Raw genomic sequence first — 14,169 nt, forward strand, 5'->3', positions numbered from 1 at the left:
TGTATTAAAAGTCATATCCAAATACATACTCAAGTAAAGTACATATACTCATTACTCATAGTCTTTTTACTTATTTAAAACTTATTTAAATACGTAGAAGTACAGTACTCAAGGAAATGTACTACATTATTGACATTTGATGAATTCCTGTTCTGTCTATAGAAGTGTCTATTTGTACGTCTCTAAATGTTTTGATGATTTGAACATGGTGGACCCTGTTGGAAACAAGTGTAATGCTTAATTGGGTCGTCCACTCACAGTTAACAGCCTTTGTATTGAGTTTGTGCTTGAAATGTACTGTAATTCTGCAAACTGTTAATAAATTCTTCAATCAATCAATCAAACTCAGTTCATACACACAGCTGCTCACTGCTCACTGCTCTTTTGGGGTGGAACCATAGTTTCTGGGCATCCGTTTCTTAGGGCCACCTAAATTCGCCGTACCGTTCCATAAAATCCCATTCCTAGAGTTATGATCCCATGCTCTTGAGTCTAGACTTACACACACTCTCTTATGATTGACTAATTGGTTGCGAGGCAACCTCTCACAGCCAATCAGAGGAGCTAATGGCTGTATCCCGTGGCAACACGGTCAGAATCAGCCAATCACAGCTGAACGGTGCATAGTTGCATTGTTGTGTTTCGGGTGAAGTCGATGTCTGTAGCCCGGTGTTGTCATCATCACCGACGCATGTTTGACACAACCAGCGAACGTTAAACTAGATTACAAAGTAATTGTACTTTTATCAATCAATTCATCAATTTACATTGAAGCTTCGAACTGTAATAAACAACAGTGATGGACGATGAGCCGGAGAGAGCCAAGCGGTGGGAGGGAGGATATGAGAGGACCTGGTGAGATGTTAAAATCACTGTTCAACTTTACAGCAGCAAGAGAGAAACACACCTTTTCTTGTCAAGGACCCCCACATCGATCTAGTTGGCCGCGGACCCCCCTCTGGATATCCTGTGTGCCAGGGACTGGGGCCCCCCAGAAGATTCAAAATATTCTGAATGTTTTCGATATTTTTCAAAAAATAACAACAGTTACAAGCTGTGATCTTATAGATCTATGATTGTGACGCTATACTGTTAATTTATTTTGATCAGTGGGATCACCCCCCCCCCCCCCCACACACACACACACACACATACATTTGAGAACCAATGCAATAATGTGCAATATAGTTGGTGCAGAGATTAAAAAAAAGAGCAGACCAAGCTCCGTGCTTAGTCTGGCCAAGGTTGCTATTGTAAGTATTGAGCTTTTGTCGTTAAATGTCTGAAAATACAAATTAACATGAATCCAACATACAGAAAACATACAGAAACAACATACAGAAAACACTGATGATGACTGTGCTGTCAAATAAGTCTATGAAGCTGTCTATGTCTGCGACACAATTTTATAAAATATGTAGTGGGGGGGTCCCTGCTTCTTCTCTTCTCTCTTTCACTGCTAAGGCGTCCTCTGCCTGAAAAACGTTGAAGACCCTTTCTAATGTATTTCCATGTGTGTGTGCGTGTGTTGGTCTGTAGGGAAGTCCTCAAGGAGGATGAGTCTGGGTCACTCAGAGCCACTGTGGAGGAAATCCTCTTCCAGTCCAAACGGAAAAGGTGTGTGTGTACATTCTGCACAATATGACTAAACCAATGACACGTTTAAAAGGCATTAATGCTCATAGCTCTGCGTCACATTTTTAAGAAAGGAGTATTATGTATTTTGTTTTAAATGCACTTGATTTGTTTTGCAAATCAATTTCGTTGTCAATGACAATAAAGATATTCTGATTCTGATCAAACAAACCATTGCAGCGTCTACGCATGCTACTTCATCCTGCTATGTTCTGAACTAATTCAGCACTTATAATGCTGGACATTCCCGAGAGCCAACGTGACTGCGCCTGCAATACTTGTCTGCTTCTCTCCAGAGTGGCTGCGTCTACAGACAGCGAGGAGCGAGCACTGAATGAAAATCGATTATTAAAATTAAACGGACAGGAAATTTTACTTCATTAAACTCCTTGGTGTGGTTGTTATGTGCAATGATGTCTTCCCTTTGTATTTAGGTTTTCTTCTTGGAGGCTGAAACCTTGACAGTCAAACGTGACAATGAACAAAACGGTGATATAGTGACATCACAATATCATCCCCTCCCCTAACCACTCCCCTTTTATCAACAACAGCTGTGGGTACTGCTTCAGTTCAGGTGGATCACCAGGCAAACCAGGCATACTTAATTAACTGGTGGGCGTCTCCACATAAAAACGACATTTTAACTAATACTGTACACTTTTTTGAACAAATTCTTCCTCCTTATATAATAATACCCGATAATCATGTTTTAGGGTGGAAAAATATCACGGCACTCCATCTTTAAAGGAAATGACAACCCACATTCAAGGATTATACAGAGAGAAGACAGAGGACAGATTATGGTTAAAATTAAAGGTTCTTTTTTATTACAAACCGCTTATTCCTGCTTTCTTATTTAGAGTACTGGAGAGCCATGGACAGGTTCGGCTTGGGATGGTGAGTGTTACTGACTGTCTGAGTTGTGTTAACAAATTGGCAAATAAGAAAGAATGAAAGAAAAGATAGATAGATAGATAGATACGATTTGCACAGATTGTCATGATAGATAAGATTTGCACAAATTATCATGATTTTAGAGGAGTTCTGTGACAAATTATGACCATTGGTGTGTGAGTTGCTTTCCATAAAAAAACGTGTGATTGTCATTGCTATTTTGATGTTGGTAATAAACACTGTGTTTGTGTTGTAGATGCGTCACCTTTATGTGGTGATTGATTGTTCAAGAAGTATGGAAGACCATGATTTAAGACCAAACCGCCTCAAAGCCACTCTCAAGGTAATGTGTAGTAGGGATGGGATGATAAATGGCATGTCATGATTATTGTGCCAAACATAATTGTGATTAATGCTATTCTCTTGCTAATCAAAATATGCTTTAAACTCAAAATGACTATTTTGTTAACAACTTGAATCCCCAGCATCCCCTCTGTGAGTGCTGGGACCACTGTTGGTTCCTGGACCACTGGTTGAAAACCACTGGTATAGAGCATTCATGACAATAGCATTCATGATGGAAAGCGTTTACCATTTGGGAAATGGTCAAATAAACCAAATAATGTGAATCAATATGAATGTCCACACTTTTATTTGCTTGCTCGTGTGATAGCATAATGCTGCTGTTGGCTTCCGTTAGGTTCAGTGAAAGCTGCTCTGGTAACAACAGCCTGTGTTATGTTGGACCTCTCTTCTGAACAAGCACCAGCTGTGAAACTGAAAACCTTTTGTTCTGATGTTTCTTCTCCAGCTGATGCAGTTCTTCGTGGAGGAGTACTTTGACCAGAACCCCATCAGTCAGGTATTCTCAAAGTTGCCACAGCATTGCTTCTTGCTGTTTACTTTTATTTGATTTGCTTGATTCAACTTTTGGTGTCCCTGTTTTGGGCATGTTCTTTGCCTTGTACTTATTATAAGAAATAAAATAGTCGATCTACAAGCTCACAGTGATGTGTTGTTTATATTTTCCAGGTGGGAATTATCACAACAAAGAACAAACGGGCAGAAAAGATGACAGAGCTAGCAGGTGAGCATCACGCCATATATCACAATCATAAATCGCATGTTTATCAATATCAACTTACATCATTAATAATTACATGAATTATAAAGTAAAAACATCCACCATGGAAATTATAGTGCTAAGGATATGTACTGTGGCCTCATTGAACACATTTATATGACAGCTAAGCTAACATATCATTAATAATAATAAATTAACCTCTATAACATGGGTCTACAACAGGGGGTCCAGGACCCCTAGGGATCCTCAGAGTTAACTATGGGGTTGCCAAAATATTTTTTTACATTAAATGGTTAGTTCATTAATTAAAGGGTTATGTTTTGTGTCCAGTATCAGCAGGAGTGCAAAAACATAGTTCCATCATGTGACAGAGGGGTCAAAGTTGAACAAACGTTGTGCTAAGGTAGAATTAGGTCAACAATACAAATGATGCTAGTTTTGTGGATGAATTTATTTTTAATGAGACCCCCTCCAAATGACCGGAACTACTTAATATTCACCGAAACCAGAGCAGAACTCCCAGACGGCGTTCGGGCAATCAATGAATACCTTTGCAACCAACTTTTTAACCATTATATTAATGGCAAGTATTTCCTACAGCTTGGTAAATCCAAAAATTTGAACTAACCGTTTAACCACTTGAACCCTAGCATCGCTATTCTGAGGGGAACATTAGCGGAATATAACAGATCTACAAGCTCACAATGCGTCGGCCTTGTGGAGACAAAAATACGCATATTGATTAGAAATCAAACAAAAACTTTACAGAACACTGAAGATAGTGCTGTCATGAAGTCTATGAAGCTATCTGAAATGTTATTTTATGTAATATTTTATGCAATATGTAGTTGGGGTTCCTGCTTCATACTGTATGTCTCTCAGCTATTAGGGATCCTTGGCCTGAACAGCTGTTGAAGACCCCTGCTCTATAAATCCCACTGCTTTACATTGCATCATTATATGGTCTTAGATCGCCATCTAGCGGACAAATATATTAATGTAAATAGCGCCTCATCAATCTACTCTAGAGTCTAGACTAGTGTAGACATAACAACACAGAGCTAGTCGACGGTCTCTCATATTAATTAATTTACTGGTGATTTCCAACAGTTACAGAATAGAAACACAAGTGTTAACATGAATGGAAAGTCAGAGCCTGGCCGATGCATTAGTTTGGACAATATATCAACCATTATTTGACGTATTGAGTACCGTCATTAATTATGCAGCTAATGTGTCCTGATTGCAAAACTTGCTAAACACAAACTGCTCAAAATAAAGCCTTCATTTCCACTGTTCCTCCACACCATCTATGTGTATGAGCTACAGCCAATCACGTAGACGCTAACTAAAGTAACGGAGTCTAGGCTTACCATTACAATATTACATATTCTCTAATTATTCTGGCGGCACAGTAGTTATTATCAAGCAAACTGTAATGAGATGATTTTAAGATGACCCCATGTTATTCTCCATAGAGACATTTCTTATGCAAACCAGGGTATGCGTGAGTGAGGTCAGGACTTCGGTAGTCTATTGGGACCAGTGGCTTCCATTAATACAACGCCTTGAGAGCAGTTAGGGAGTGTTCCATAACAAAGTGTCAGACTGGGTTTATGAATACACCCTTAACCACACAAACCATAGGGTCTCTGTTCTGGCAGTGGACAGAATAGGCCAAATTCGTCAAATAAGCTGATCTACACAAACGATCTATCATCTTCTTGTTCGTGCCCGAAATGACTGGATATCAAAGGTTTTGTAGAAATTTGTAGCTGTGGCCGTCAATGTAATACAAAAATATATATTCTATGTATTTTGCTCCTCATTGTAAAATAAATATACAATGTGTGTTTGCGTGGATTTAAAATGGTTAAATGTGTTGTGTGTTTGTGTCACAGGGAACCCAAAGAAGCACGTTGCTGCCTTAAAGAAAGCGGTGGACTCTCTCTGCATCGGGGAACCTTCACTATACAACTCTCTCAACCTGGCCATGCAGACTCTCAAGTATGTTCTGAGCAGTCGTGTAGCTGTGCTTAACCCAATAAGACCTGAGCCCCATTCTACAAATGCCTTCTAAATCAGTAGTTCTCACTACCACAACATTTTTGTGCCAAGGACCCCCAAAATGATTATGTATTTGGCCACAGACCCCCCCCCCCCCCCCCCATGCCATGAGGAGAAGTTTTGTGTTTAAAAACAATTTTTTTTTTTTCACACAATGTTCAAAAACAGCAGATGACGTACATACCAACTCGTAGTGCTTCTCTTTACAGACGTAGTTTGTTATTACAACACATACATTGCAGGCACTTTACATGATGCACGAGGATGCTTACACACACCAAAGTGCTTGTAGCTGGAGAATAAACTGAATAGGGAATCTTGAAAAAACAATAAAAGAAAGTGGCCGCACACGCTGATAGCCAAATTGCCATTTTTTATTTAGGACTCAGATTAAGACATGAAACCAACGTTTCGGCTGTTAAGCCTTCTTCAGGGAAAGGGAATTCCCTCTTCATTTTACAAGAAACAGATGTATTTAAATGTTGTGGTTAACATATTTAGTTTCTAGAGTGTCCGTGAACAGAATTATATATATTTTTTATTTTTGCTCAGGCACATGCCGGGACACACCAGCCGTGAGGTCCTCATCATCTTCAGTAGCCTGACCACGTGTGACCCTTCCAACATCTACGACCTTATCAAAGTAATCTGAGCTATTATTAAGCGACCTAGCCCGAAGGGCAGGGTCCCTTATTGTTATTCTACTTACAGTATATCTTCTTCCGCCACTTTTTCTGCATCTGGATGCACATGGCGGATACGTCACGCATAGCCACATGTCAGCCCGAAAGAGAAATTTGCCAAAATAGCTAATAAGCTAATCATTTTGCACTTATCAAACAATGTGAGCTTATTGAGCGCCTATTTTCACAGAAGAGGCATACAGGTTTACAAAGGTTAGACTGATTTCGATGCTACGTGTAATTAACTCATTTAGCAGTCAAATGTTTTAGCCCAAGATCCAAAAGAGAAATTTTGTCAAACTAGTTAAAATAGCCGATCTACAAGCTCACAACGCACGATCAAAGGAATTCCTTTGATTTTATAAATGTATTCTTATTTATTTTATTACTTTTTTTAATCTATTGAAAAAAAAAGTAATTGTAGGAAATTAGGATATTTACTCGTGAGGCGTGACCCATACAAATGGGTCCTGACTCCTGACCCCATCGGGTTAAGACAGTGAGGTTACAGTTGTGTGGTTCCCATGTCGTCTTCTCCCCCACCTCAGACCCTGAAGACACTGAAGGTGCGGGTGTCCGTGATCGGGCTGTCGGCAGAGGTGCGGGTGTGCACTGTGTTGACCAGGGAGACAGGGGGCACCTACCACGTCATCCTGGATGAGAGCCACTTCAGAGAGCTGCTCATGTTCCACGTCAAACCCCCTCCCGCCAGCACGTCCTCCGAGTGCTCCCTAATACGCATGGGTAACGGCTGATTTAAACCTACACAATGTTCCCTCGCTGATACGCATGGGTAACGGCTGATTTAAACCTACACAATGTTCCCTCGCTGATACGCATGGGTAACGGCTGATTTAAACCTACACTAAGTAATAAGATATGGAGATGGAGGTTTCGATATGAAATGACTAGGTGATTTGTCTTGACAGGTTTCCCCCAACACATCATTGCCTCTGCGTCTGACCAGGACGCCAAGCCTTCATTCAGCATGACGTACGTACTGCAACTCAGTGCTTCTCAAATGATTTGGCTCAGACCCTGTAAATAACTTTATCATCCAGGCCAGGGCACCCCTCTAAATACCTTTGTCATCCAGGCCAGGACACCCCTCTAAATACCTTTATCCTCCAGGCCAGGGCACCCCTCTAAATACCGTTGTCATCCAGGGCACCCCTCTAAATACCTTTGTCATCCAGGGCACCCCTGAATGACATTGTTAATTTTTAGAACGTTGTGCCATATTAAGCTACTTTTAGGTTGCATGAATAATAAAGTGCAATAATGTTTTGATCATCTATTTTGTGTATATTATTACAAATGTATACCGTGCTTGTCCTGCTGTGTGTGTGTATATATACTGTATTTTTACCTGCCATAATGTTTTATTGTGTGTGTGTGTGTGTGTGTGTGTGTGTGTGTGTGTGTGTGTGTGTGTGTGTGTGTGTGTGTGTGTGTGTGTGTGTGTGTGTGTGTGTGTGTGTGTGTGTGTGTGTGTGTGTGTGTGTGTGTGTGTGTGTGTGTGTGTGTGTGTGTGTGTGTGTGTGTGTGTGTGTGTGTGTGTGTGTGTGTGTTCCAGTCAGTTAGACGGCAGCAGTGATTCGGGGGCGGGGTTGAGTCTTGGAGGCTACTTCTGTCCACAGTGTCACGGCAAATACACTGAACTACCTGTGGAATGCAAGATCTGTGGTATGTCTATAGTAAGGGCATTTTATCAGGTATTTGACCAATCTGGGAACTAAATCGTTACCAATACATTTCTTCACCCATGTGTTTCTAAAGGTGTCTAATAACATATAATAAAAGTTTGAAATTCAACTCCTGTGGGAAATTGAGTTATTAGCATAATATGTGAAACATACCCTTAACATCCTATATAAGGCAAAAAAGTCCAAATTTCATCATTCTTTAAGTAGCATGTGACATATGAAACTAGGGGGTTTTCATGATTCTGAATCCATTCCAAGCATTAGTTTTGCACAAAAAACACTCCTTGGGCTAAATTAGGCCATATCCACTTGACCAAATGTGCTGACCTCATCACGTTTGTGAGGCCGTTTTCCTCCCAAGGAGTGTTTTTTGTGCAAAACTTGGAATGGAATGGAATGGATTCAGAATCATGAAAACCCCCTAGTTTCATATGTCACATGCTACTTAAAGAATTATGAAATTTGGACTTTTTTGCCTGGAAAAAGAACTTGAGTACAATGCAACTCGGGTCCGTTTTACTAAGTCTAAATGATTAAACTCAAGTGATGATGGTTTCCAAATATTATGTTTTTGAGAAACCCAGGTCTAGTGCATTCTAATCAAACGTTTTAATTTCACGAATCCCCTGTAACTCTTAGTGTTCAAGTCTTTGAGCATTTGCCAAAAGATACAGATCTACAACCTCACTCAATGCTTGCTCATGTTGTGAGAAATACCAGACTGAGGCAATAATTCCTAATTCAGCCACTTGGTGTCACACTTGACTCAAGAATAATAAGAGGCTTTGAACGAGAGTGTAGGAACCACAATCAGAACAACACAGTGATAGTCAGCGCTGAACTGTGAACAGCTCATATGCACACACACACACACACACACACACACACACACACACACACACACACACGTTTCAACTTTGTAACACTACACTTGACAATTCGATTAATCCCGATTAATTGGGCTACGATTCGATTAGCGATGCATTGCGATGCCAATAAATGATTTATTTCCCCCTCACTGTGTGACTAAGAAACAGAGTGCTGTGCATAATGAAAACAGATTATCTTAATTCCGTTATATTTTATTGATGAAAACAAATGGAAGAGATGTGTCATGGCACTGTCAACTGGAAGGTTTCATTTGACATCAACAATTGCAGCCAACTCACAGGGAAATAAACACGATTTTTTTTCGTAAAATAATAATGACTAATAATAGCCTACAGGTTCCGCGATATATTTTAGAATGCTCCTGTATGTGCAAACAAACTGCAAAGTGCAACATAGTCTAAAAAAATTCAAACGGTAATCTGTACAGTCAATCTGTGACAGTCAACCAATAAAGGGAAGAAACTCATTGTCTCCACCAGGCCGAAGGCATGGGGAGAGAGTATGTTTTGCACTCCGTCCGTCCGTCCGTGTGTCCTTCCGTCCGTGTGTCCGTCCGTGTGTCCGTCTGTGAACAGCTAATCTCTGGCACCGTTGGCTTGATCGCAGCCATACTCTGCACACACACTCCCTGAATGCCAGAGCTGAACCTCTCCCCCAAAGTTTTCACATTGGCCTGTTATAGCGCCACCAGGAGGCCGCTTTGTGCAAAACAAATGTTTTGACAGTACACCTACAGATTTTGTCCAAACATTACGCAAATTGGTACACAGTCTCTCTAGAGCCATTCAACGAAACGGGTCTTTCAGATTTTTCAGACTCCATCCTGATTGGCTAAGATTGGCTTCCAAAGTTCGCAGGAGTGCTTCGTTTCAAACAAAATGCTGCAAATCATGAACACATGGTGTGATTTCCGTGAAATTTTGCACGCACATTCCCACTAGGTCGAGGAAGAATTGCCACTTGAATATTTTCAACTCAGCCTCATGGTGGCGCTATAACTGGCCGATTTGTGTTTTTACCTATAACTGCACCGATCTGTGTAAAACCATGTATGCACACTCCCTAGAGGCCAAGGAAAAACCTTTGCCTGGAATTTTTCACATCTGCTCTTTATAGCGCCACCAGGAGGCCGACATATGTAAAACACATTTTCTAATATTACTCCTTCAGATTTTATCCAAATTTCACGCAAATCGGTACACATGCTCTCCATAGTCATGTGATCATGTGATTTGTTTGATTTCTCATAACTATCCATCCTGATTGCCTACGATTGGCTTCTAAAGTTTTCAGGAGTAGCCCGTTTTGTACCCGTTTTGTACAAATTGCCACAACTCCGCAACGCAGCGTCCGATTGCGGTGAAACTGTGCATGCCTATTCCCACTACTAGGCTGAGGAAGAAATGCCACTTGACAGTTTTCAAATCAGCCTCATGGTGGCGCTACAACAGGCCAAGTCGCGTCACACACACACACACACACACACACACACACACACACACACACACACACACACACACACACACACACATGTTTATATTACTCCTAAACATTTTGCCAAACATCACACACAATCCTATCCTCCTGGTGGAGACCTGTGCCCAGAAGGGCACTTTTTCAAGTTTATAATGTGAAGGTGAGCTCCTCTTCTCAGACCCTTTAACAAAATGCCAGATTTGTGCCATGTTGCACACTTTGTAGCCACACTACGTCGTCTCATCTCGGCCACATTTCAGAGACGTAGTCATCCAAATAAAGAATAATCATCCCCACTGTAACCCCACACTGTAGTGTACATGGAGGCCAAAACCAACGTTGAGGAGTCGCTACAACAAGCGTGTACGGTTGCAGTAACAAACTGATTGCCACAGATTCCTGTCACTGTAACCGCGCCCTTCATCGCCGTCTTTTCCGAATGCATGGGCAGCTGTGTCGGCGTGTTCAGGATGGTTGTATGGATTGTTTGGACATGTTTGTCGTGTTCCCAACTTCCCACTATATTTCTTTTTGACTTTACACAACTTGCAAACAGTTGAAACCTCGTAGAACCCAAAATGCTGTCATACACTGGCTTTATTCTTTATTTATTTCCACCACTAATGGGGACGGATGTGTATGTGTATAAATATGTATATTTGGATATATGTATGTCACAGTACGATTTAGAAAACCAGTTAAATTGAAAAAGGTGCACGCGGTTTCACCGACAGACAGCTGAAGGTGACTTGAGCCACGAGAGGCAGCACCGAGCGAGCTTAGGCAAGCGAGTCACCATGCCGAGCGTTGTGAGGTCACCTTCAGCCAACTCAGCACCATCCGAGTTATGTCGGATAGGGACAGAATCGTTAATCATCTTTGTGTTATCCTTTTAGCCTTAATGTTTGACTGTACCAGTCACTGTATAAAAGTATTAAATATGTCAATAATTTCTTTATACATTTACGTTATATGAAATATCTGCCCAAACTACAAACTAATTTGTATTTTGGGCAGTGCTCTCCGGAATCTTATGGTGTTTTCCTTTTAGACCAAGTGCTTGACTGTAATCTGTTGCTGTTTGTTCTGACTAATGAAGTACCGGTATTCAAACAATCAATCAAATAAGCACTCGGCCACAGTGATGATAAGTATCGGTAATGTGTGTGTGTTTGTCTCCCCCTGCAGGCCTAACCCTAGTATCGGCACCACACCTGGCCCGCTCCTTCCATCACCTCTTCCCTCTGGACGAATTCACGGAGAGTCCACTTGACCAGCACCACGGCGACAGGTGGCTCACACACACACACACACACACACACACACACACACACACACACACACACACACATACACAGGCATCTCTAGCCATGTATTTGTTGTCTCTGAACCAATGTCATTGTGTTTCCAGGTTTTGTCAGGCTTGTCAAGGACAGCTAAAAGACAAAAGTGTAAGTGTTATTTTTTTTGCTCATCTGATGTTAATGCTTTATTTGTACTTGGTTGCACCCTAGTGCCGCACATAGATATAAAACCCTAGATGCCTCATTCACCGCTGCAGTTCATTGGAGCGACCTGTATCGCAGGGAAGGCGGAAGTGCGCCGGAAGTGCGGAAGGCACGCTGCCACTCAAATGACTACTGGCCAATCACACAGCGCGTCTTTTCCGGGACTTATAAATTAATTTCAAAGGAGCTTTATTGGCATGAGAAAATAAACATTTACATTGCCTCTGATTGGCCTACCGGACGCACGCGGAAGCTTCTGTGAAGCACGCGGAAGCTGCCTTCCCTGTAAGATGGCGCCCAAGATACAGACGGCTCAGAGCTGAAGGAGGCGTCTAGCCGACCTTTCTATGTATATGGTCTACACCCCTTATTTGATTAATCACAGAAGTAAATGCAGAATAATGGATGAGAGAATGATGCATACAGATGTGCCGTTTGAGAACTTCACATGTCCTGCCATTGGCAGTAGATTGTCAGTGCATTGTCAGAAACAGAACATTTTCAGTGAGAAAGTGGGGCATTTGCCAAGGTGTCATATGTTAATTCTATTCAGATTCCCTGAATAGATAGAGTTCCTGCTGGACACTTCTTTCAGTAGCAAAGCAGTAGAATTAACAAGGCTAATCAGTGAATAGAACCTGCAGGCAAATTATGCATTTTCAGAAAACCTTCAGGAAAAGATCAGGAAAGCGTGAAGAGTTGACATGGCACATCTGTAGTTGCAGCCCTGTTTCCGACGCTTTGCAAGTTGAGTGGACAAACCTAGCGGTAGACAACATGGCTGCCAGTGTGAGCCGCTGGGCAGATAGTTAGGACAGACATTGAAGCTGTCCTCTGCTGTGTCTTTGTGATGCGTCCAGGTGTTCAGCTGTCCGTCCTGCAGTGTTGTGTTCTGCACCGAGTGTGACCTCTTCATCCATGACACGCTGCACTGCTGCCCTGGTTGCATCCACCACCACGCCACCTCCTGAAACCCTTTCTGTTTGTAGATCTGTTACTTTTTGTACCACAGAGTCAAGTGTGAATGAAACGTGATATTTATATTATACTGGAGGGAGGGCTTGTCTTGAGTGTTCTTTGATAGGGAAGACGTGGCACTATACATCCTACTATAAAATCAAGGAACCTTTGTCTGTCATTCTGTCTGATGCACATTTTTCAAGCCTCAATCAGTTCCCCACGGGCATTGACCAATTTGCATACGGTATGAAGGTGGCGACGAAGCCATTTTTACTTTATACATTTCCCAGTACATTTAAGCTGTTTATTTGCTTTTTTGTGTGAACAGTCCTCACAGGCAATGGCATCAGTCGTGCATTCCCATAGCCCAGATGCACGGATGGTGGAAATGCACCCAGTGATTTATATTCAGTGAGTGTCGCTGCTTTTATTTGACTTACCGTATTGACAAAATTATCAGACCCCCCCCCCCCCCCCCTACCCCCTCAATCTAGGTTCTATAGGTCCTATGAGATATTGTTAACACTTTTATCGCCCTAGATGGAGGTCTCCGCCCTATCAAATAATTATGCCCGACGCCCAGGACGGAGATTAATCAAAAGACGGAACATTACTCTTTTCATAACAGAGTGCACCGCTCCACAGGCTGGGAGCGTCTATTGGGCAACATTCGCTGTAATTTCCGGCTAGTCCGTCATCCAAAGTGGTCCTGCTCCATTTTAATGGATGGGATCAAAAATCTTAAAATGTGAATAACTAATAATCGAAATCAATGATTCCAATTCTAACAAAAAATATGTTTTTGACGGCCCATCACAGTCCCGTCGCTTGTCGCGTTAGAAGTAATCATACCTCCGGTTGTTGTCGATCCTCCCGCGGGTCTTTTGGCTACATGCGGGTGCCCATAGGCACCCGCTTTGCGGCGAGATCAAAGCGTGTGGCTTCTCTCCTACTCTACACTCCTACACTGACACGACACAATGTGTCGTTTCACCTTGAAATGGGCTCTGAAGCTGCAAATCGCTGGGCGCCTGATTTAATGGTTCCAAATGATGCTGGGCAAATGACGCTGGGCGATTTAAGTGTTAACTTGATCAAATAGTTGTTGGTGTATGGTACACATGTAAGATGATGCTTATTAAACGAGTACGAGTACTAAACCGTAATATGGAACCATTTCTGTGTCTTAGAGCAGGGGTTCTCCCACCCCCACCCTCTGTACCCCAATACAAATTAACCGCTACAGTAACCTTAATAATAATAAA

General features: G+C 41.9%; 1 protein-coding gene across 1 annotated transcript; it reads left to right on the top strand.

Annotated features, from left to right (window-relative positions):
* Window positions 1-657: 657 nt before the first annotated feature.
* gtf2h2 (general transcription factor IIH, polypeptide 2) lies at window positions 658-14,169 on the top strand. Its single transcript, XM_079516261.1, has 14 exons — window positions 658-855; window positions 1,540-1,617; window positions 2,496-2,532; window positions 2,786-2,872; window positions 3,341-3,391; window positions 3,562-3,616; window positions 5,515-5,620; window positions 6,233-6,323; window positions 6,912-7,107; window positions 7,293-7,356; window positions 7,940-8,049; window positions 11,625-11,727; window positions 11,848-11,887; window positions 12,805-14,169. The coding sequence occupies exons 1-14, from the start codon at window positions 800-802 to the stop codon at window positions 12,913-12,915; spliced, it is 1,185 nt and encodes a 394-aa protein (XP_079372387.1). The 5' UTR covers window positions 658-799; the 3' UTR covers window positions 12,916-14,169.

This window comes from Electrona antarctica (assembly GCF_951216825.1).
Source record: "Electrona antarctica genome assembly, chromosome: 12".
Lineage (NCBI taxonomy): Eukaryota > Metazoa > Chordata > Actinopteri > Myctophiformes > Myctophidae > Electrona > Electrona antarctica.